Source organism: Engraulis encrasicolus, chromosome 17 (genome assembly GCF_034702125.1).
Source record: "Engraulis encrasicolus isolate BLACKSEA-1 chromosome 17, IST_EnEncr_1.0, whole genome shotgun sequence".
Classification (NCBI taxonomy): Eukaryota; Metazoa; Chordata; class Actinopteri; order Clupeiformes; family Engraulidae; genus Engraulis; species Engraulis encrasicolus.
The window spans coordinates 19,395,577-19,421,405 of record NC_085873.1 but is presented as its reverse complement, the minus strand read 5'-3'; the positions used below and the strand labels follow the sequence as shown (position 1 = coordinate 19,421,405).

Sequence of the window (25,829 nt, the reverse complement as noted above, 5' to 3'; positions counted from 1 at the left end):
GACATCACTGACAACAGCATTATATTTCAATATCTTGCAAAAGCTCAATTGTAAAGTCTTTTTCTCATTTGCAATTGGGATGATGAATGAAAAACAGTCCCTCAAAAGTTGTTGTGGCGAGGCTGACAGCTGGGAAACTTTATCGTTTTCTCCACGGAGGAGGGGCCAGGAGGCGGGACGAGGAGACAAGCACAAGTGGAGGAGGCAAGGTCACATATTGGGATGCACCCAGTGAGTGCAAAGTTACCATTTCTTTCTTAAAGCAAAATGCAGGTCATGTGAGTTTACAGAACTGGAGAGAGTGAATAAGTCCCGCCTCCAGTCATTTCAATGGGCAATGCTAAGCTAGTGAATTCAGCCAAAATTGAACGAATTTTTCAGCTTAAAAGATGGAGTAGTTTCTGCCGACAGTTTACTCAGTCAATTACGTGCCATGTTATTGTCTGACTTACGGTTAATCAGAAAGTTATATGGAAGACGGGCATTGGATGCATGGATGTGCCCAACCACAGACCTGTAAAGGTTGCGCACCGACTAATCATCATGACCTGTAAAGGTCTGTGCGCCCAACACTAAACTCGCATACCCACCAATCAGCATGATGATTCATGAGCGAAGTGGATGTCGGAAATGTGAAAATGGCGACTTGCTAATCGGCGAAGCTAACCAGCCAAATCCTGCCCCCCTGAGTTAACCAAGTGAGCCATTACACTAAACAGACATCTGTCAAAACAAGAAATTGAAAGACACCAATAGAAAAAACAGCAGCCAGTGTATATGTATGTTCTTTTGTACATGTATCTGCATATGCCATACAATGCCCTTAATGCCAAAGCCCGAAGGAGAACAGTAAGAGGAAGACCATGATGTAAGTGAACCTATAATAAAGGAAGGGAATGTTCAAGCCGGATCTCATATTTTGCCATGAACTTCTGGGGGAAATTGGTTAAAATTTAGGACAGGGCTGTTACACCCTGAAATGAGACTAGCATAGTGAAATCTTTCCCTACTACATCAACATTTCAATCCGGGTAACAAGGCCATTTTACATTTAAATATTAACGCGCTGGCAAAATTTCATTTGAATTAACATTACATTATATATTACATTATATTGCATTTGGCAGACGCTTTATAACCAAAGCGACTTTCAAAAGAGGACATAATCAAGCCAACATCACAAGCAAATAAAAAGTGCACAGGAGATATACAGAACAAGTGCAGTTGCAAAGAGGGGTTAGTATTTATATATATATATATATATATATATATATATATATAAAGACTACATGACGAGTACACACACACACACACACAAACACACAAACTAAAACAAAATAAACATCATGTCAAGAGTCTGCCCTGGGGCAAGGCCAGCTTAAGCATTAGTCTAGTAGATTCTCTCGAAATTAACACCAGCAATCATGGAATCAATTAGGGTTGCACGGTATACCAGTATAAAAAAGTACAGGGGATTCATGACCTCCATTATCAGCCGTGACGATCACCAATTTCAATATCAATGTGAGGGCAATTTAAGCACAGCCATTGCAACACTCCACTGCATAAACACATTAGTATTAGCAATAGTGAAATGTCTCAGCTTGGTCTGTGTGGATGGCTGCATTGGATGTAGGAAACACAATACAAAAACACCAATTGAGCAACAAAAAATGCATTTGATTATTTTACAGTGATTCAAATGTTATAATGTGTAATTCAGTAACGAAGATGGGTACAAACACAAATTCAGAAAAGCAATCCAATTGCATTTTACATTGAAGAAATAACATGTTTAAATGTAATGTAATGATGTCAAGCACTAAACAAAATTTGGGAAGGCCATTTAGTTTCAATATGTCCATTGGTCATTTGTTGTTAAAAGCTTCCATGACCCAGTCCACCAGTTGTTGTTTTCTATATTCAAAGTCGGTGGAGCTTCCCTCACTCTAGGCAACTTGATTTTACTGACTCCGACTTCATTGTGGATTGTTTTGGTGCCTCTTCAGATCCCCTTCCAATGGAAATCCTTTTCTACATGTAGTACATTGTTAAGACCTTTCCTCTGTACATGTGCTCAGGTGTTGGGTAATGAGTGTATATTTCTGTGTAAAGTCTCTCACATGTAGCATAGTGGTATGTAGGGCTGTAACAATATTGTATCGAATTCAGAAATCGTGATAAACAGTCACAATGATGTTATCATGATGCAAGAAGGCAGTATCAAGAAACGCAGTATCAAGAAACGCCCCTACAAAGTTTTCCACCCTTTAGTCAAGAAAAACACGTATTATGTGATGGTACTTCTAAACCTCAAATTAATATTTGTTTTTAAACTTTAAAAAATATTAGTAGCCTCTTGTAAGCTACTCTTGCCATAAACTATTATTAAAAAAATACATTAAAAAAAAAAAAAAGTCATGGGAAGTATCCAAAGAATCATGGGAAGTGTCAAAAATTGTGATGTGTACGGAATTGTGAGTGTGGTGTATTTTTCAGCCCTAGTAATGAGTCTTTACTCCTGTATGAAATATCTGGTGACAAATTAAATTGCTTTGTGATGAGAAACTCTTGCCACAAGTTGCACACTCATATTAGTTTTCTCCAGTATGAGTTCTCTGATGCCTGGTGAGATGATGTTTGAGTGCAAAGCTTTTGTCAAATATACTACACAGGTGAGGCCTTTCGCCAGTATGGATTCTCTGATGCTTGTTGAGATCGCCTTTCTGTGCAAAGCCCTTTCCACATATACTACACTGGTATGGTTTTTGTCCAGTATGGATTCTCTGATGCTTAATAAGATGACTTTTCTGTGCAAATCCTTTTCCACATACAGTACACAGATGAGGCCTTTCTCCAGTATGGATTCTCTGATGCTTGTTGAGATTACATTTCCGTGCAAATCCTTTTCCACATGTACTACACTGGTGAGGCCTTACGCCAGTATGGATTCTCTGATGCTTGTTGAGATCGCCTTTCTGTGCAAAGCCCTTTCCACATATACTACACAGGTGAGGCCTTTCGCCAGTATGGATTTTCTGATGCTTGTTGAGATCACATTTCCGTGCAAATCCTTTTCCACATGTACTACACTGGTAAGGTCTTTCTCCAGTATGGATTCTCTGATGCTTAATAAGATGACTTTTCTGTGCAAATCCTTTCCCACATGTACTACACTGGTGAGGCCTTTCTCCGGTATGGATTCTCTGATGCTTGTTGAGATCACATTTCTGTGCAAATTCTTTTCCACATGTACTACACTGGTAAGGACTTTCCCCAGTGTGACTTCTCAGATGCTTCTTGAGATAAGCCTTAAATGCATACTGGTGGACACTGGTAGGACCTGTCACCTGAACAAATAAAAAGAAGAACTACAAACAAATGAGTTACACAAATTCAGAATCACAGAGTATCTCATCAATTACATAGCTATTCCTTCAAAGCTATATCATGTAATTTCCCAGGTACTTGTAATGGAATTTAAAGGGTACATGTTTAGTATGTAGAGGGATAATCTGATGGATATCTATCCAACTTGCAGTGAAATATACAGCTCAATAGTTAAATGTGAAGAAAGTTTAAACATAGGTTCCATGTTATCAAACTTACTTGTTGACATGTCTCCATTGTTTTCCATTAGATAAGACTCTGTTTCCCTTTTCATTTCCAGGGCTGCTTCCGCCAAGTATGAAGTGTCACTTTCATTCTCCTCTTCCTTTGTTCTGTACAAATAATCTGGAAGAAAAGCATCAATGTCTTCCTCTTTAATCACCTTCACAGATGTTCCCTCTTGTGATGGAAGTGGTGGTTGGATTGTAGAAGTGCTGTCATGCACACTGACTTGTACAACAAGAGACTTCCCCACTCCTGTAATTTCATGTGACAAGCACAGTTCTTCTTTGCACATTGGTGTGCTATTAGCATTGTCTTTGGCGTCTCTGGTCAAATGCTCTGGTAGAAAATCATAAATGTCCTCTTCTTTAATGTCATCCACATTCATGGTCTATTGTGATGAGTGTCTGTGCAGATCCTCTATTGTAGGGCTTAGACTTTTTTTCAGCTTCAGGACGGTTCCCTTTTATAATAGTCAAGTCTCCTGCAATTCTGACCTGATGGTAACGATTCCCCTTCTTCAGCCTTTAAGTCTTCTGCAGTTCTGAACTGATAGTAGGAATCCAGGAGCTTTATCCCTGGGTCTCTAGAGGTGGAGCTGTACGCCACTCCCCTGTTGTAACGAAATGTTATCCTATCAAGGTGTAAATTGGAGAGTCCTTTCAGAGCTCAGAGAGTGATAACGAGTGATGTGAGCAATGATTCCAATTCCACAAAATGGTTCTTCCCCCCTCGTTTCATGACAAACATGTGATGAGACACCGGTGAAGGCATTAATTGGAACAAGAGTCATTGTCTTCACAGTATCAGAGAGTGTTTATGGGTAGTACGAGAGAGGAATCTCGCGACTTTTTCCGGGTGGTACTGTCCACTAAGTGGCGCCATCCAGACAGCGCAGAGGAGCGCCAAGGAGCGCAGAGGCTGTTGCAAATGAATGGGGTCCCATGGAGCTCAACCACGATGCTGCCATTGCTTTGGGAGAGAATTGGTATTATCGTTTCATTTTATTTTTCCAAAAGGCAGGATAGATTATCCTTTCAAACAGCACTTAGTTTGAATGTTTAAACTCGCTGGATCTTTGTAAAATACGTCTTTATTGTCAATATGACGTCACGAGTGGCTTCACCCACTGCGTTTGGATTGGTCGGCCGGCTGCATTGCTGTGATCACGACGGCCGTAAAGCAATTTTGTTAGCAAGATGCTAGCGGAGCCTGACTCATAAATGCCAAAGCTGTAGGAAATCAGAAGGACATTACTCCCAGGTTATTGTACATTTCATTGAAATCCACTTTGGTTTCTCAGAACTTACAGTAATATTGTCAAGTTTCAGCCGACAGCGAGCACAATTGTCAGTTATTAGCGCCAGCCTTATGAGCTCTGCTGTCTCGACAGCGCTCCCTAGATGAACTGCAGGCACGGGTTGGAGGGCGAGATTCAACACTGTATGTAAACCCACTGTGANAGTATCCAGTGAATGCTAACAACTATGTTGATGAGGAATACTTCACTCTTCACACAGAGGACACCAATATAGTAGCTAGCATTTTCGGAGAAAGTAGAAGCGATAAGACAGCTCTGATTGGTGCCCAGGGGCGTCAGTAGAGTCATTACTATACAGGGGCACAATAGGGCACCAAAAAGAAATGCGAGCGCGCAAAGCTGAAATTTTTTTTTTTTTTAACAATGGGCAGAGATAATTTAGGGGGGGGGTGGGGGAGTATTATTTGTAATATTTATTTATTTAGTGATTTATGGATATTCTAATTTATGTTACACAATACAGTGATGGACAACCTGAATTCATCAGTTTAGAATCCAGTGCCACATATTCCAAATGACATGATCTTTAGGTAAACCCAGGTAATTTGGAATAGCCTAGTGGCACTGGACCATAACTAATGAACCCAGATTGACCATCACTAAAATGTAGCATTGAGATGTGTTCATGGATTCGATAATCATGTGAAAGGGCCATGGATGCATTGACTTGGAATAACACATGCAATACTGTGTTTACACAAATTCTATGTCATTACATTTCATCTTCTTCAGCCTTTTTCATCTGCTATATTGTTATTCTCAAAAATTGGATCATTTTATCTAAGCTTCATCTAGTAGTTGATTTCTTTTTAATTTTTCTGCTATTTTATTAAGGCTATCTGGTAAATATCTGATTTGTGCACAATGCACTCAGCCGCGATGCCTCACTTTGCGCCTGTAGTTTCCCCACAACTCGCCGATAATGAACGTTTGTGTTCACAAGTGCTCGAATGGTTTTCTGTCTAACGGCTCCTTCATTTGGAAAAGGAGACACGGGACAGACGCTCTTACACCTAGTGCGCCTATTTAGTGCCGTTTGAGCGTTCCTCTATGGGTTCGAGTTTATAATTTTATAGGCTACCACCGCGGGTGTGCCAATATTCTTGCGTAGTATTGCTACGTCAGGTGCGTAATGTGGCGCATGCTACAAGTGAGAAGCACACCAGGCTACGGAAAATGAAAGGGTTGGAATTGTGTTCCCTGGCCCTGACATGATGACATCGAATTTATTTGAAATGCAGGCTCTAGTAAACCTGCGTGTTATTTGTTACCTAAAGGAGTTTTAATGTTTCATTGACATGAAAACCAGGACATTTCCATCATTTCATAAAATATCCCGGGACGCCCAGGACAGGTCGTAAAATCATGACATGTCCTGGGAAATACTGACGTTTGGTTACCCTATATGTAGGCTATTACAATCAATGTTTTATTGTGTCTTTACTCGGAGAACTAGTAGGCCTGTCGTGTTTCTTAAAGATAGTTCGACAAACTCCTGCATGACTCTGTGTATTAGCGAACAGGCAACTTTCCGGCCATATGCTCCAAGTGCGAGTGGCCGTTACTGGCGGCAAGTGGATTCTGAGGGCAGGCTGCGTCTGTGTCAGACTTAAATTCGAACTTAAGTGTAGTATACGCCTATTTTAAGAAAAGAAAAACAAGAAATAAAAAAAATAAAGGTATAGGCCTGAAGTTAACACATTCACTACCAAGTCACGTACAAATACGTTTTGCCTCCCATGCGTTGGCTCCCAAACCGTAAAATTACGTTTTTACTTTTTTTATTGGATTTTTGAATCTACACATTCTAATGCACATTCTGTGTGATTTTCGTAATAATGTGATGAACAGAACTGACATAGATCATGAAAACACCTACAAAGTCAAAACTCCTACAAAGTCAGGATCTGGATATTTCATCATCTGTGCATTTTATTACACACAGTATTTGAGTTTTATTAATAGCGAATCAAACCGTCTCTGACCACTTCCTGATCACGTCACGTCACGTCTCCATTTACTTCCTAGACCATCAAAACAAAGCATGTCCTGTCAGCACAGCCCTTGCTAGCTAGCCTGTTCCTAAACATATGATGGAAGGATAAGGAGTTTTGCCGCCATCAGGATAGGTGTAAAATGGAAGGTTGTAATGAAAAACAGCATGCAACACAGCAGGAACTAACCTTCTTTTGGGTGAGTACTTTGGCACGTCTACTTTTATCTGCAGAACGAAAACTGCCAGTCAAGTGACATTAGCTAGCTAGCATTTCAGATGCTCTGAACTGCCTGACCAGGTGATTTTTGCATCAAAGTAGTTTACTTGGAAGATACTGGAGTTGTTCTTTGGGCAAGAAAATGCATTTAGACCCGCAATTTAAACTCGGAGAGTCAGAGCGCACCCCTGACAAAAAAGGCTTTATCTCAGTTCGAATGTTCAAAATCGCTATTTTTACCTAAACCAGTGCGCGCTTAAAGTGAAATAACTTCGGAATGAAACAAGCTAGAAACAAACCGTAAAATTATACAGACAGCTGAGTCCTTGGGCTTTCGAACAAGCCCTGACATGTGTCTGTGGGTTGAAGACAAAATATTCGGTGGGTGTTCAAAAAATGACATAAAATGATGAAATTGTCTGGGAGTCTACGGTTGAATTCCAAAAAACGGCTGGTATTGAATGTGTTAATAACATTTTTTTTTTTTTTTTTAAATCAGTGCCCCATTGTACCCTGGCACCGCAGATCCATAACAGGGCACGTGCCCGGGAAAAAATGGTCTAACGACGCCGATGTTGGTGCCCATCCTTGTCAATAAGCTTGCAGCTCCACATAGACAAAAGCAGGCAAGTGAAAAATGAATGGGAGTCAAGAGAGCTGAATGCTAAAATGTGTTATACTCCAATTCCCAGTCATAAACCTCATGAATAAAAAATGTTGTGTTAAGAACCTTTGTTGTGTGACCTTTGTTTGCTGTGGAAGAGTACTCCTGTGATCCTCCTGTTGGCATTGCCAGTGTTCTGTTTTATTCCCAACGGAAAGGGTGACCCTGGTGCATTAGAAATTACTCAAGGTTTACACTTTAGCTTTTTATTTTTCTTCCACAGGCAGTGCAAAGTAGTGGCAACAGCAGTAGTAGATAGCAGCAGATAACAGCAGTAACTGCAGTTCAGAGCAGGTAATTAACCTAAACAACAGTAAAATACAAAGCTTTAGGTTTCGCACACTACAAACAGTTGCACAGAAAAATGACTTTCCCACAATAAGTAATACATTTGACAGTGTAAAGATCATGAGTGATCAAAATAACAATATAGAGTTTTTACGATAACTACAAAATTTCAGTACATATTGCACAAGTTATGAAATATCTAAATCATCAGTTAAGTTCATTAAATAAATAATTATATTAATGAATGCAATGCTCACGCATCAGAACCAGATGCTGTGCATTGTAAACAGTAGCCAACTCATATTTTGGCGAGCTAATGCCATGCTCAGCCGTCACTTCCAATGAGGGCATAGTGCATATGGTGCGTTCCCCAGCGGTAGGAGCTTCCCAATATGCAACCAGGAGGCAGCTACCTCCCACTTGAAAGCGTTCCAACCAGCAAGTAAAACAAACTACAACTAGAATGGGCACTCGGTAGAGCGCAAACCTTCGCCTACGCCACTTATTTTTTTCTGGCCATCTTCAAAATGTGGGGCATAAAATTCTCTAAATTTTGGTGTTAGTTTCATTTAAATCGGACCGGAATATCGTAATATTACATTTTTGGCCCAGTCTTGACCTCTTATTCAATTCAGCATGCACACGTTCTTCTGGCATATAGTGCTTGGCAAAGAAAAACGTTTTTGACCTTTTTGTGACCTTGACCTTGACCTTTGACCCAATCACTCCCAAAAAGTAATCGGTTGTTCCTTGGGTCATGACCAATCATCCCACTAAATTTCATAAAAATCGGCTCAATTTACGTTTTTGACCTTTTCGTGACCTTGGCCTGGACCTTTGACCTTTGACCCAATCACTCCCAAAAACTAATCGATTGTTCCTTGGGTCATGGCCAATCATCCCACTAAATTTCATAAAAATCGGCTCAGTTCTTTCTGAGTTTGACCTTTTCGTGACCTTGACCTTGACCTTTGACCCAATCACTCCCAAAAAGTAATCGATTGTTCCTTGGGTCATGACCAATCATCCCACTAAATTTCATAAAAATCGGCTCAGTTCTGACTGAGTTATACGAAGTACAAACAAACATTTTGACCTTGACCTTTGACCTTTGACCCAATCACTCCCAAAAAGTAATCGATTGTTCCTTGGGTCATGACCAATCATCCCACCAAATTTCATAAAAATCGGCTCAGTTCTGACTGAGTTATACGAAGTACATACAAACAAACAAACATATTCACAAATAAATAAATAAATAAATAAATAAATAAATAAATAAATACACAGCGGTCAAAACATAACCTTCGCCGACTTTGTCTTGGCGAAGGTAAACATGGAGGGACAAAAACTACATATCCACTTCTCAAAGATGCCAGCAATGTAAAGAACACCATGCGTTCTTTTCATTTAGCCACATTTCATCTTTGAAAGAGGCCATGTCAATATAACTACACCTTAGAAAAGTTCATGTGCTGTTTTGCAACCATTAACCTGTCCAAATCAACTTTATTTGTCCATAGAATGATGATTGGTGACGAATGTGCAACATAAACTATTCCTAACACTATGCGCTGCCATTGCTGTGATGACATCACGGTAGTCAATGGGGCGAAGTCGGTTTGCTTTGATTTTGCCCCAGCTCACGACGTGAACAGTCCGTTTCAACAGGCTTTCCAATGCATTTCAGCAAGTAGGAGGTCAGAAACATCCCATCTCTCATCCTTTAGGAATGCACCATTAGTCCTCAAATTTTTACACAACACTATGCTCTAAAGACCTCAGTGCACTGTGTGCACAGTGCACTGACACAAGTGCGTGATTTGAAACATAGCTCTAGTCTGACTCAGATGTTGAGAGTGAGTGCAAAGTTACCATTTCTTTTCTTAAAGCAAAATGCAGGTCATGTGACTTTACAGAGCTCGCAATTCTTAAAGGTACACTGCACATTCTTAAAGGAGTTAACCCATGGAGGTAGTATAATGGTGCCTTCACGATCTCGGGACCTCTCGAGACAGCTGACGACACTGCTCATGTGTCAACCGAGTTCTGGACTTTGGCGCATGAACGCCACTGATCCCGGAACAATCGGGAATCATGCGTGTTTTGTTTTGGTTTTCTTTTCTTTTTTCACCTCCACTTGAGCCTCCACACCCACCACGACATATCATTTTAGCTGAAGTAAGCTAAATTAAACAGTCAGAGACCAGCATTCACGTTATTGTCTGACTTACGGTTAATCAGAAAGCTATATGGAAGACGGGCATTGGATGCATGGAGGTGCCCAACCACAGACCTGTAAAGGTTGCGCACCCACTAATCATCATGACCTGTAAAGGTCTGTGCGCCCAACACTAAACTTGCATACCCCACCAATCATCATGATGATTCATGAGCAAAGTGGATGTCGGAAATGCGAAAATGGCTACTTGCTACTCGGCGAAGCTAACCAGCCAAATCCTGCCCCCCTGAGTTAACCAAGTGAGCCATTACACTAAACAGACATCTGTCAAAACAAGAAATTGAAAGACACCAATAGAAAAAACAACAGCCAGTGTATATGTATGTTATTTTGTACATGTATCTGCATATGCCATACAATGCCCTTAATGCCAAAGTCCAAGGGAGAACAGTAAGAGGAAGACCATGATGTAAGTGAACCTATAATAAAGGAAGGGAATGTTCAAGCTGGATCTCATATTTTGCCATGAACTTCTGGTGGAAATTGGTTAAAATTTATGACAGGGCTGTTACACCCTGAAATGAGACTAGCGTAGTAAACTTTTTCCCTATTACATCAACATTTCAATGTGGGTAACAAGGCCATTTTACATTTAAATATTAACGCGCTGGCAAAATTTCATTTGAATTAACACCAGCAATCATGGAATCAACCCTTACAAAGATAACACTGTCTGTAACGTGCTTTACCTTCATTATAATAATACTACTCCTCCCACCACCACATTAGTAGCATACTTCCAGCCTTTACACATTGAGCTTTATTAGGACTATAGTTAATAATGTGTTATTTTGGTAATTTACCTGACGTATCCTAGCTTTCCAAAGCACTGAGACATTTCCATAACAAATGGTATCTGCAATGCCATGAATAAGAGGTAGAGTTCTCAACTATCCAGACATAACTGGGGATTCATGACCTCCATTATCAGCAGTGACGATCATCAATTTCAATGTAAATGTGAGTGAATTTAAGCACAGTCAGTGCAACACTCCACTGCATAAACACATTGGCATTACCAATAGTGAATAGTCTCAGCTTGGTCTGTGTGGATGGCTGCATTAGATTTAGGAAAGACTCTACAAAAAACACCCATTGATCAACTTAAAATGCATTTTATTATTTTTAAGTTTCAGTAATGAAGATGGTTAACAAATATAAATTCAGAAAAGCAATCCAATTGCATTTTACATTGAAGAAATAACATTTAAAAACACCAATTGAGCAACTAAAAATTCATTTTATTATTTTGCAGTGATTCAAAAGTTATAATGTTTAATTCAGTAGTGAAGATGGTTACAAACACAAATTCAGAAAAGCAATCCAATTGTATTTTACATTGAAGAAATAACATGTTGAAATGTAATGTAATCATGTCAAGCACTAAACACAATTTGGGAGCACCATTTACTTTCATATACAATATGTCCATTGGTCATTTGTTGTTAAAAGCTTCCATGCCCCAGTCCACTAGTTGTTGTTTTCTATATTCAAAGTCGGAGGAGCTTCCCCCACTCTAGGCAACTTGATTTTATTGACTTCGAGTTCATTGTGGATTTTTTTGGTGCCTCTTCAGATCCCCTTCCACTGAAAATCCTGTTCTACATGTAGTACATTGATAAGGCCTTTCCTCTGTACATGTTCTCAGGTGTTGGGTTATGAGTGTATATTTCTGTGTAAAGTCTCTCACATGTAGCATAGTGGTATGTAGGGCTGTAACAATATTGTATCGAATTCAGAAATCGTGATAAACAGTCACAATGATGTTATCATGATGCAAGAAGGCAGTATCAAGAAACGCCCCTACAAAGTTTTCCACCCTTTAGTCAAGAAAAACACGTATTATGTGATGGTACTTCTAAACCTCAAATTAATATTTGTTTTTAAACTTTAAAAAATATTAGTAGCCTCTTGTAAGCTACTCTTGCCATAAACTATTATTAAAGACATTTTTTTCAAAATCATGGGAAGTATCCAAAGAATCATGGGAAGTGTCAAAAATTGTGATGTGTACGGAATTGTGATGAGGCCTTTCTCCTGAATGAAATATCTGGTGACGAATCAAATTGTTTTGTGATGAGAAACTCTTGCCACAAGTTGCACACTCATATTAGTTTTCTCCAGTATGAGTTCTCTGATGCCTGGTGAGATGATGTTTGAGTGCAAAGCTTTTGTCAAATATAGTACAATGGCTTTTCACCTGTATGTGTGCTCTGATGTCTGTTGAGAGCAGATTTATGTGCAAATGCTCTTCCACAAGCACTACACTGGTGAGGCTTTACCCCAGTATGGGGTGTTTGACGGATGATGAATTCACATTGCCGTGCAAAGCCTTTTCCACATGTAGTGCACTCATATGGTTTTTCCCCAGTGTGGCTTTTTTGATGGGTGATGAGCACACCTTTCTGTGCAAAGCCTTTTCCACATGTAGCACACTGGTAAGGCCTTTCTCCAGTATGGATTCTCTGATGATTAATGAGGTGATTTTTCCGTGCAAACCCTTTTCCACATGTAGCACACTGGTGAGGCTTTTCACCAGTATGGATTCTCTGATGCTTGTTGAGATAAGCCTTAAATGCATACTGGTGGACACTGGTAGGACCTGTCACCTGAACAAATAAAAAGAAGAACTACAAACAAATGAGTTACACAAATTCAGAATCACAGAGTATCTCATCAATTACATAGCTATTCCTTCAAAGCTATATCATGTAATTTCCCAGGTACTTGTAATGGAATTTAAAGGGTACATGTTTAGTATGTAGATGGATAATCTGATGGATATCTCTCCTACTTGCAATGAAATATACAGCTCAATAGTTAAACGTGAAGAACGTTCAAACATAGGTTCCATGTTATGAAACTTACTTGTTGAGGCCATGTCTCCATTGCTTTCCATTAGATAAGACTCTATTTCCCTTTTCATTTCCAGGGCTGCTTCCGCCAAGTATGAAGTGTCACTTTCATTCTCTTCTTTCTTTGTTCTGTACTCCGGAAGAAAATCATAAATGTCTTCCTCTTTAATCTCCTTCACAGATGTTCCCTCTTGTGATGGAGGTGGTGGTTGGATGATGGTAGCAGTGCAGTCATGGTCTCTGGATTGTACAACAGGAGACACTCCTGCAATTTAATGTAACAAGCACAGTTCTTCTTTGCACATTGGTGTGCTGTTAGCATTGTCTTTGGAGTCTCTGGAGAAATGTTCTGGTAGAAAGTCATAAATGTCCTCTTTCTTAATGTTGTCCATTTTCATTGTGAGTTATGAGGAGTTTCTATGCAGATCCTCATTCATCCAGGTTCTGGTGGTCAAGATGTCAGAGTTGTAGCCCTTGGACCTACTTTGTGCAGCTTCAGGATGATTACCCTTTTTAAAGCAAGTCTTCTGCAATTCTGACGTGATGGTAACGATTCCCCCTTTTCAAGGCAAGTCTTCAGCAGTTCTGACTGATGTTAAAGATTCCTCTTTTTTAAGCCAAGTTTCCTGCAGTTCTGAACTGATGGTAGGAATCCAGGAGCTTTATCCCTGGGCCTGGAGCTGTAGACCACTCCCCTCAAGTTATGACAAAAGGTTCTCCCAACAAGGTGTAAATTGGAGTGTTATTGTGGTATCAGGGTCCAGAGAGTGAGAATGACTCAAATTGTCATGTGATTCCAATTCCACAAAATGGTACAGTCCCCTCATTTTATGACAAAGGGGTCGGATGAGACACCAATCAAGGCATGAATTGGAACAGGAGTCATTGGCCGTGTCTCAAATCGGGCAGTGTGTTTCAGTGCCTAGGGCGCTATCTATGGGTAATACGAGAGAGGAATCTCACAACTTTTTCGGGTGGTACTGTCCACTAAGTAGCGACATCCAGACAGCGCAGAGGAGCGCCAAGGAGCACAGAGGCTGTTAGAATGAATGGGGTTGCATGGAGCTCAACCACAGATGCTGCCATTGCTTTGGGAGAGAAAGTAGCATAGATTAGAAGGCTCCCTCTGATGGGTGTCCATTGTTGCCTATAAGCTTGCAGTTCCACCTAGTTGGTGAATGCAGGCAAGTGAAAATTAATCAATAGAGCTGAATGTTAAAATATATTTTACTCCAATTTCCTGTCATAAACCTCATACATAAAAATGCCCTGTTAAGAACAGTAGTTGGTATTTATAAGAGTCTGTATTGGTAGTAGAGATGCGCCGGATCCTGATTTTTAGGATCCTGCCGGATACCGGATCCACTGCTTAAGATCCTGCCGGATCGGGAACCGGATACCGGATCCTACAAAAGGGTTGAAACACATAGCCTACTCGCACACGTGGGCCCTTTTTATTACGTTGGCTCAAACTATCTTTTAAACTCATTGGCTTACTGCCACACTACCTGCACAGCAGTTGGGGTTGTGAAAGCCTGACTGAAAAACCTTGGCTAGAGATGCACCAAATCCTGATTTTTAGATAACTGCCAGATACCGGATCTACTGCTTAAGATCCTGCTGGATCCGGATCCTGTGAAAAACCCTATTATCCTGCCGGATCCGGAACCGGATCTTGGATCCTGTGCATCTCTAATTGGTAGTGGTGTAGTGGAAGTCACACAGCAATGTTTGTTTTAATCATTATAACAAATTGAGGCAGAATACCATGCTAGTTTTTGGATATGTTAAAAACAGACATCTAATCCTTCCAAAACTGTTGATTTTATGGTAGTGAGTGGTGTCATTTTTTATATAACATGGCACCCAGTTTCAGTTTTTTTATCCCCTTTTTAACACTTCATAGCTTTTAAACTGGTCATAGAGGATCAGTCATCCAGCACAAGATATATAGATTGGTTGGGAACATGCATTGTCCATATCAAACCTCAGTCTTTGAAACTGCACTTACCATAGTCCTTCAAAGATGCCCTCAAATTCAAATGTGAGAATTCTAGAGAGCAACTTTAAACCCCCAGAAAACTGTGATAAATGACAAGGGGATGTACAAAACTCCACATTTCACAAGCACATGTTCCAAATGTTATCCCATGACATTGTTAAGTAGTTTTTTAGATACAGCTATCTAGAAGTGAGTTCTTGTAGAACTCTGTTCAAAACGAGATAAAAAATATATATATTTCTCATTTTAAAATCAAACAAAAAATGTTTTTTTTTTTAGAAAACTAGGAGTTGGGAGCTATAGTTGCACTCTTCCTATTGGGAAGTGTGTGAGCCTCCTTGTTTTTTTTCCCAGCCAAATCTGAGATGGTCGTGCAGGATGATTCTGTGATTTGGCGTGGAATGAACCTCCTTTTTCTCTGCAAAGCATTTTCCACATGTAGTGCATTGATAGAGCTTTTCTTCTGAACGTGCACCACATATGGAGTGGGAATTGAGGCAGTCGGTTCATATGCAAAATAGGGAGGCGGAGAACTCGGAGGGTCACAGGCAGCCTCAAAATGAATGGCAGTGAGCGAGGAGCCCGTGTATTGAAGGATAAAACTCGCTGTTTTGAACAAATAATCGTCCGGGGAAACTTCTTTCAAAGTTCACAGCCTGCCTCGTGAGTTCAGGGAAATGACAAGAAAGTGGGATAATCATACGTACATCCAGATGACCACGAGCACTTGTAGAATCCACAGTCCCCCTATCAGCTCAGTCAGTTTGACAGCTGTCGGAACGCATCCAGCGAGCGGGGCATTCGGAGGGTACACTATTTACAGCCTTCTCGCTATTTAACCCATGCCTGCAGTTAGGGGCGCTGTCGAGACGAGAGCGCAGCCCATTCATTCTGAATGTAGTCTGCAGTCCTCCGTTGGCGCCCCTACAGTGCAGTACCTGGCGAGTGGAACCTCTCGTAATACAACTTCTCCGAGAGCGTTTTCACAGCTGTCAAACTGAGCTGATAGGGGGGGACTGTGGATTCTACAAGTGCTCGTGGTCATCTGGATGCACGTATGCTTGTCCCACTTTTTTGTCATTTCCCTGAATTCACGAGGCAGGCTGTGAACTTTGAAGGAAGTTTCCCCGGACGATTACAAGTTCAAAACAGCAAGTTTTATCCTTCAATACGCTGGCTTCTCGTTCACTGCCATTCATTTTGAGGCTGCCTGTGACCCTCCGAGTGCTCCGCCTCCCTATTTTGCATATGAACCGACTGCCTCAATCGCAATTAATAGGCTCGTTTGCAACCGCGCAGTAAAAGATTTGATCAAAACGTGATTTGCTTGGTCATAAAAAGGAGGGGATAACTGCGTCGCAACCAAGCTGGACACATCAGGACGACGAGATTTCAACAGCGGCAAAGAAGGTGGATCTATAGGTCTGTGGGTGGATCTACCTTTTTTGACAGCGGGTGTGCCAGGGCGCCCTCTCGTGGAATTAAATAATCATTGCGCTAATTCCATGACGCGCTTACCATCGTCGGCACATACTTGTGAAATCCGAGACTCTCTCTGCGTCTCGGAGACAAATCGGGTGGTCTTGAGGTAGAGATACAGGTTACCACTCAGTGAATCATGGTACAAGTCTTAGTTAAATTTGTGATGATTTGGCTTCACTTCCATGTAATAATTCAGTTAATTAGTACTCACTTTAGGCTATTCATTGTGTGTTTTGGGACCAAAGTCGTCATTCAGATAGGACCGTTTTAAAAGTACTGAACAGCGCCAACCCATCCTGCGAGGATTGAACCCAGGTGTTCAATATGTAGCTTTACCATGGCGCGCCAACCGCAAAGGCCACTCTGTTTCGTGCACTTTCATACATCAAAGACAAGATAAGTCTCTCGCAACGGGTCTGTTTCCACATTAACCATCAGCAACTAAAGACTTCCTGTGTTTCGATGCAGTTTCGAACCGGGGACCTCACGAGTGGAAGTCAGGCGTGCAACCACTACTCTAACCGTCAGGCAGGCGGTCTGCGGAATAGTACTGAATTTGTAACCTAGGGCATACACACCTAACGTGGCGAAGATAGAATCCTGACGACAGGGTGGTTTGTTTCTCTTTTTTACTGTTGTAAGTGGGTTGTGCGACCATACATATGGATGATACCACTCTGAGTATGCTGCATTTGAGCATGAAATGCATTTCAGCATGTAGAAAATGAAGCACGTTCAACTACACACACATGAATCACATGAGCTATGAACACCAATCACGGCAGATTCCTCACATCATGGAGGAGGTCTTCTTGCCCGGCAGTTGGTTTCTGCTACTGCGTAGCTGCTTGACAAAAAATTTGTTCCCGCGATGGTTCAACGGCATGTGACACGACTGCCGTGCAGAGGTCACTCCCTTCAACTGCGTCTTGAACGGCAAATTCTAACCAGGATGCTTCACGCGGACACACTGAGCATGCTCGCTGCCTAGCAAATTTTCAACCTCGCAGGAAAGACGCTGTCATGAACGCCCTTAATGTGAAGAGGAGCAAAGTGGGAGTGAAACAAGCCCAGTGGAAACTATCCAGCTTTTGTAAATTGATTGATAAATGACAAGGGGATGTATAAACCTCCACATTTCACAAGCACATGTTCCAAATGTTATCCCTTGACATTTTTTAAGTTTTTTTTTACAGCTATCTGAAAGTGGGTTCTTGGAGAACTCTGTTTAAGAAATATATTTCTCATTTAAAAAACAAACAACAAGGCGAAAACTAGGAGTTGGGAGTTATACTGTTGCACTTTTCCTATTGGGAAATGTGTGATTCTCCTTGATTTTTTTCAGCCAAATCTGAGATGGTCGTGCGGGATGATTATGTGATTTGGCATGGAAAGAAACACCCTTTTCTCTGCAGTGCACTGGTAAAGCTTTTCATCTGAACGTGCACCACATGTGGAGTGGGATAGCAATTAAAGTGAAGAGTTGGTGGCAGCTTTTAGGAGCAAAGTGGGAGTGAAACAAGCCCAGTGGAAACTATCCATCTTTTGGAAATTTCTCAATTGATTGCAGCTCACCACCCTGATTGAATGATGTGTGTGATTGGTGAGAAGTGTCTGGGCAGAGCTTTGTATTTTGTAGGAACAGCAGAGTGGGACAGAGAGGTTGCCAAAGAAAAGCAGTTGACTGGGAGAAGGAATTGCAGGAAAATGATGATGATGATGATGACGGTGAGGAAGAAAACAGAACCACAGGAGCAAGGTTTCCCAATGTCCAGTGTTCTAGGTGTGAAACGCCCCGTGATTGGATACTTCAGAGTTCACCAAAGAGTATCCGATCACTGGGCATTTCACGTCTTCAATTTTGGGAACACTGATGATGGGCTACACCCGAAAGATTTGCATCCCACTTTTTGTTCTGGCTTCTCTTTATTTTCAGCTTTTAATACAGTTTCACTGGACAGCATCAAGCTCCTGTGTGCAACTCCTTTTTGTTCACACTTCATCATTGTTTTGGAATTACGCACCGAGCGAAACTTCCCAAGGAAGACAAAGGCGTGGACGCTATCTGTACCTTCACATTTCACGTCCTAGCAAGGCTAGAACACTGAACATTGGAAACGGCCATTACGTATCTCTGTCTAGTGTTGGGTGGTTGGGTGTTGCTTCCCAGAGAAGAATGGTGGACATTTTCCACATAATTAAAAAATAAATGCACTATTTTCAACATTAAGCCTCTTTTCTGCTTCCATTAAGCCTGCCCCTCACTGTTTTTATTCATTTGCTGCTGTCTCAGTTAATTGGCTACTTTTGCTTATTTGGCTAACACATTAAGGTTTGTGGCCTTAACTGGTATTCCATAACAGATTGTGTTGCTATTGGCATTTGCAAAATGCCAAATGACACACTAGACAAACAATTTTTAACCAACTTGCTAAATGTGGTTTGTGTTGTGTTTTATTTGGCATTTTATAAATCTTAAAATAGAGTAGTAAACACTCCCATTCACATATACATAAACATCACTGTAGGCCTACTGTGCAAGGGACTAATTAATATAGCATTGAATATTAGCATCTGGTGAAGTTTGATTTGAATAAAAGCCAGTGACGAGGAAATCAGCCCTTACAGACAACAGTGTTTGTAACAACCTTTGCTTTCATTAACAAAATAATGTTTTTTCCTCACATATTCATAGGGTAATTCCGGCCTTCACACTTTTGAGCTTTATTAGGACTATAGTTCATGATAAGTTCATATTATTTTGACAAGTTACCTGGGTTGTAGTGGCATTTCAAAGCATTGAGACATTTCCGTAACAGCCGTATCATATTGGATACAGAATAGAGTGTATCTGTTTCATTTTGTAATTTAAAAGGTATTATAATATACTCTATAATAATTTGCCTGCTTAAAAGGTTTTTGTCAAATAAATAGAAAGTGTGTTAAAATCATTGATGTCTTTCATTTTGCAGTAGCAACACCTAGTTGGACACGATTAAGGCATGCTTAATTATATAATTATTTTTTTCAGATGTCGCTTTTCGTTTCTTTTCCCCCTTCTCAATTATGTTTAAACTTTGAATACGTCACATCTCTGAAAATCCCACAATCATGCTTGGTCCAGCTGTCTGCGAATATGAAAATGCACCCAGATCCACAAGTAGTAGGCCTATGTGATATTGTGCGGAATCACACAGATGTTGCGAGAGCCGGGTTGGTTCAAATGTGTTGAAGCATGCAGTGTCTGTATGATGTCTGTTGAGTCCCTTGGGCCAACTACCTTGTTGTGATAATGGTCATAGCAGCACAGTAGATCACAGCTACCCCCCTCACTACTGTATGTTGAGAGGGATTCTCCTCTGCAGTGCCTGTGGTGGGTATTGACAGATTCGTCTCAAGCCTGCTCTCAGCAACAACAACAACAAAAAAAACAAGCAAACAGAAAGATGTTTTCTTATCATGCTGTCAAGTTCAGCTCTTCATCTGTGGTATTACTCAGCTCTCTCTCTCTCTCTCTCTCTCTCTCTCTCTCATGCAGAGGAACACACACAGGGCTGCACCACTCTCTCCTTGGGCCTACGACAAGTGGCTCCTCTACAGTTCTCCTACACACACACACACACACACACACGCACACACACACACACACACACACACACACACGCACACGCACACACACAGACTGTCAAATGCCTTCACAGTGCCAAGAAGGTGTAACTTTTATTGTCCCTCATTTGTTTGTGGTCGGGGTCTTCTACGCTGAAACTCTCTTTTTGAAACTCTCATTATGCAACTTTGCTAAAGTCTCCGTCATTACAGCCCAGTGTTCCCCTTTTTAAAAAAAACATTATCTTCCCCTCTCAGTTGTGCCCATAATGAGCACAGCTGCCTTTGATGTGCGTTTTGTTTTATATTTCTGAACTGCGACGCGACTAGGCTATATACCCACCTATCTTCACCCGGACAAGCGATTTCTTGAAAAGAGAGACACAGCCGCCGCGGCGCGATGGAGAATCAGGCGCCCTGCTCGCTTTTTTTGATCCTGTAAATGGCGCTAATTGGGAGAGAAGCAGGTCGTTCTCACAGTCCAATTATTCTCAAGTGCACCTGGAAGATTGGCCAATCGCAACGCCCTGTGAAATAACAACGGGAGAAAGCAAGAGATAGAAAGCTAAGGAGCAGGAGCAAGACAAAGCCAGGCCCTGCCATCCTGTCACTTGCAATAACAGGCCTAATGCTCAAAGTGATGGCACCTTCTGCGGCCTGCATTTTGTGGTTGGATGCTAGTCAGGGGGGGGGGGGTTGTGGAGGAGGGACAGGGCTGGACTGGCCATCTGGCATACAGGGCATTTTCCCCGTGGGCCGCCATTCCTAAGGAGCCGATGCTGGGTTTTTTTTTTTCGCCCCCTAGAGACTGGAAAGATCGCACTACGATGGACTCCATCTGGGAAAAGGAAGCAAGGCAGGCCCAAGAACACCTGGCGGCGTACGGTAATGGCAGAGCTGAAGGAGATGAATGTAACCTGGGGAGGGCCACAGCATGCTGCTCAAGACAGGTCCAGATGGAGGCAGATTTTCGAAGCCTTACTATGTCCCATCAGGGACGAAGAGGATTAAGTAAGTTAAGTAAGAGACTGGCCCACCATTTAGAATCCATCCCTTTTAATACAGACAATGGACTGAGTTATAATATCGTTGCAAGGGTCGTAGAAATGGAGTACCCAAGTCTCCACCCCTTCCTGTCACCTCATGGGGCCTGGAGAGTAAAAAGCAATTACTGGGCTTGAAATACTCGGGAACTGTGTGACATTTTCCATGTGCGTTACGCCCTTTTGTGGGGGAAAACGGCCAATGCAAGTCAATTGGTGGTGTTGGGGGAAGAATAAAGGAAAGATAAGACCTGTAGACTTGTGTTTTTCGAGCGCAACATGCTGAAAACGTGTTGTGTCGCCGGCTGTTCAAATAATATGGCCAAACAGCAGTGGTTTAAGCATGGACTGTGTTGATTTAGGCTAGCCGATGTAGCATGTACGTTAATTAGACATTCGGTTTGATTTCCCCCATAACGGGGCGTAACGCTCATTTACGAGCAAAGTACCCGGATGGCTGTTCATGAGTATGAGTGGTGTTACGATGCCAATCCAAATCTTTAAAATCCACCTATGCACCACACATACACCATGACTCGCCCTGTTCACTTCCATTCTTTTTGTTTTTGCGAGAGAAGGCCCCATGGTCAAGAAATAGAGGCCGTGACTTAGGTGCCCCATAATATATACATGAGTTGGTCTATTATGATGCTAGCCGAATGCGCACGCAGCCAGGGATCCCAAAATGCTTGGCGGCTAGGTGTTTAACATTGGAAGTTACATTGGACCAGTGCAGTGCTTGCTAAGAACCTGTTTTGTAGTCAGCTGGATGTTGTAGCGGTTTCTGTAGTTTCTGTACGCCTACCAACTCCATTGTGGGATAATTATCTTAACGTAAGTACATTAGAATGCTTTGTAAATGAAGTTTTGTTGTATCACACCAATCACACGTGAGGAGGACGTTTGAGTGACGGCAGCTTTCAAACAATCAGAGGCTGCAGCCGACCACGAAACCCGCCTTGTCAACAGTGGCTAACACTTTGCAACACAATATAGCGTTTTTCAGAGCACATGGCAAAGAATTCCGAGCGACATGATAGTATGCTCTTCTAAATGGTGTCACCGACGTTACAGCGTGCTGCGTAAGTGGATAAAACCGCCAGACAAGAAGACAACAGGTTCTTGTCATACACTGTGCAGGGCTCCAATGGCACTTCCAACGATAAACACCTAGCCGCCAAGAATTTTGGAATCCCCGACTGTGTGCGCACTCAAAAGTTTATAAATATTCAAAATGTATGTATTAGAAAAGCAGACGGGCTTAAGACGGGCGGAAATGCCCAGGCTGTATTTCTCTCTCAGTACAGCCTTGAGGAGGGAGGTGGGAGGCGTGGGGAGCCATGGGGAGGTGAAGACTGACTCCTCTCCCTCGTTAATGCGTCTCTTCTCTGCGTCTAATGAGCAGCAAGCCGACCTGTTTTTTTCTCTTTTCCTCTCTCGTTCCCTGTTCGTCATTCCTCAATTCAGGTGTAGAAAGAAAGCAAACTTCACACAGACGTCACGGCACACAGTTGAAGGATGGTGATGATGATAATGATGGTCTTGATTGTGCTCGTTTTTTTTTCGATTGAAGAGAACCACCAAGACAAAAGCAAAAACAGGAAACAAGCGAGGGGGAGGACGCTCTTAGCCAGTCAGTCAAGAGATGTGGTCCTGCATGCATTGTGCTTGTGTTGGACTTTTTACACCCACTTGTTTGACTTATTTCTTCTCCGGTCGTCGATGCTTAGCTAATTTTAAAAAATATATATAAATAAATAAAATAAGTTTTCTTTGCTGCTGAGGGCTTGAAGGAAAAGCAAGTGTAGCAAGAAAGTTCAACAAATAAATAATATACATGAAAATAAATAAGCAAACAAACAGATGGCCTTTGGAAGACATTTCCACAGGATAAACTGCGTTTGGCATGCTCTCCATAGCTATAATCTTGATCCCGATCGTGTGTTGTTAATTCTTTTTTTCTCTTCACCGACAGTATGCTAAATAATAGGCATAGGTATCAAATAGCGAGCTCAATTATTAAGTCTGCCGATGGATGCCAAGCTAAGCCATCTGTCTTTGTTGAATAGCGATGCCAAAATACGGTGTCGCTGGTGTCGCTCTCTACCTCTCCTGTGTGTGTGTGTGTGTGTGTGTGTGTGTGTGTGTGTGTGTGTGAGGGAGGGAGAGAGAGTGTGTGGCGCTGAAGTCGCTCTCTACCTCTCGTGTGTGTGTGTGTGTGTGTGTACCCACGCTGATGTCGCTCTCTACCTCTCCTGGCACAGTCAGATGGGGATAGACAAGAAAATAGAAAAATGTTAGCCTGTTTTTTCTGTATCTTTTTCTCTCTCTGCATGGCACTGTTGGGGCCCAGACTAGCAAAGACTGACACTGTTGGAGACACACGGGGGAAAACAACTCTCTCAGTTGACTGGTGGGGGAAACAGATGCCGAGAGAGAGAGAGAGAGAGAGAGAGATAGGGCTGGACTGGCCATCTGGCATAGTGGGCATTTCTCGGTGGGCCCTGCACCAGGCTTGTACGAAATTCCGAATGGAAAGAATTTCAATTCAAAATAATGCCATAATACGAACACTAGGTGGTGCCATTACCTTGAATTTCTTTGAATTTAATCTACACCACCCATTGAAAGTACATAGAACACCACCACCTAGTGTTCGTATTATGGTATTACTTTGAATTGAAATTCTTTCCATTCGGAATTTCGTACAAGCCTGCCCTGCACCCTCGTGGGCCCCTGTTTTCGGAAAAGTTTTTAGAAAGGCCCACCGGTGAGTTAGTTCTGCACTGGTAATTATGAGGGGCCCCTTTAGGTCAAAAGTGCCCGGGCCCTATTTCTCCCCCAGTCCACTCCTGCAAGAGAGAGAGGAGAACTTGAGGTGGCTGGCATTTTATTTAGGAGCTCCCCATTGACACCATGCAGGACGGAAAAGAAATCCCTTGTGATGGAAATATGAGGTGAATCCTTATATATACCTGTAAATAGATAATACATTTTATTCTGTTATTTTTTCCTTTTAAATTGAATGTCACGGCAGGTCACCAGTGGGATTATGTTACAGAATGGAAACAGTTGAAGGTGAAGATTGTGCAGGTGCAGGACAAAGGCTGACTGTAATTTTCGGAATAAGGAGTCCGCACACTTAAAATCCTTTTTGTTGTTGTTGTTTTTTTAATTTCATGGCTGGATTACGTTCGTAATAAAAAAAACAAAAGAACAAAAAGGATTTTAAGTGTGCAGACTCCTCACTCTGGGAGTGTGGCTGGCGGGAGTGTGGCTGGCGTTAGTGTGGCTGGCGGGAGTGTGGCTGGGGTGTGGGGGGTAAGGGCTCAGTTGACCCAGGCCCAGAGAGGGCGCGCCCAGGATTGAGTCCAGACTAAGTATGTTATATGCATTGGATTGGGGCCTCTTTCGGATGACTTTAGCCTGATTATCATCGACGTTCAAATCTCTTCGAGACTTGGTCTGACCAAGAGCATAACAATTAACATTTCCCAAACGGCATGGTTGACCCGCCTCCCTTGGTTTGCTTCTGCTTGTTTGCTTACAGAGAAAGTGGGAGTTCCCGTATTTTCTACTTGCAATGCTCTTTACCTGACTAGTTGCAACGCTGAAAGTGTTGCGTCACTAGGAGGGCACAGCCTGGCTAGGATGACTTTGCCCTTGGCTCAGTTGTCCCAGGCCCAGAGAGAGGGCACGGCCAAAATTGGATCCAGAGTATGTTATATGCATTGGGTTGGGGCCCCTTTCAGATGACTTTGCCCTGGGCTCGGCCAAAGATGTCTGTGGCCCTGGGAGTCTGAGAGGGTACATCAAATACTAAGGAGTCTCAAAGAGGAATTTAGGCCAACTGAGAACCCTGTCGGTGCCCGTTCCCGCACCTAATCTTTAACCGTGTGTCGTGTTCACACCACAGATTTTTGCGCTCGCGAACCGGAAAGTTGGTTCGCAATGCGAACCGCAAAATATTAGGTTTTTCTCTACAAACCGTGACGACAGCACGGCCGTCAGCAGGTTCATCCGGGTAACACAGTCACGGGCGAAAAAGTTCAGAGCCCGGTATGAACACGGGCGGTTCGCAGATAAGCACTTTAGTGTCGAACGTAACTGGTGCGGGCACTGACACCGGCTCCGTTCTGGTTGGCCTGAAAGCCCTAAGAGATGAACTCATATATTGGGAATCTGTTTATCGACTTCATATTGCACCATATCCCTGTAAAAAAATATTCTTTGTGTTTGTGTGTTTTAGTTTAACAACTTTGAGCTTATGGCACTGTAGGTGAAATGGACTTGGGTCAGTTTATTGACTTTGAACATAAACAGAGTAAGGTCAGTTTTGTTTATTCAATTTCCAAAAAAGTGTTTTTTGCCGATTATACTCCAAAGGGCTGTAGGGACTGAAAAAAAAGTCTTCAGGTTTCAGCTATTCTTTTTTTCCATCTCAGTTTTGTAGATTAGTTATTATTCAGTTTTCCTGTTCACGGCTGAAAAACTCACATTG

The 25,829-nt window shown here is 42.0% G+C and overlaps 1 protein-coding gene across 1 annotated transcript in view; it reads right to left on the bottom strand.

Moving 5' to 3' along the window:
• Positions 1-25,348, bottom strand: part of LOC134467650 (zinc finger protein OZF-like) — a 29,912-nt gene extending 4,564 nt beyond the window's left edge. The window contains exons 1-3 of the mRNA XM_063221489.1: positions 25,317-25,348; positions 24,578-24,704; positions 2,683-3,350 (exon numbers count right to left, since the gene is read on the bottom strand). Of these exons, the coding sequence (XP_063077559.1) occupies positions 2,683-3,350; positions 24,578-24,704; positions 25,317-25,348 (827 nt within the window). The remainder of the gene's footprint in view (positions 1-2,682; positions 3,351-24,577; positions 24,705-25,316) is intronic.
• Between the last annotated feature and the right edge of the window lie 481 nt (positions 25,349-25,829).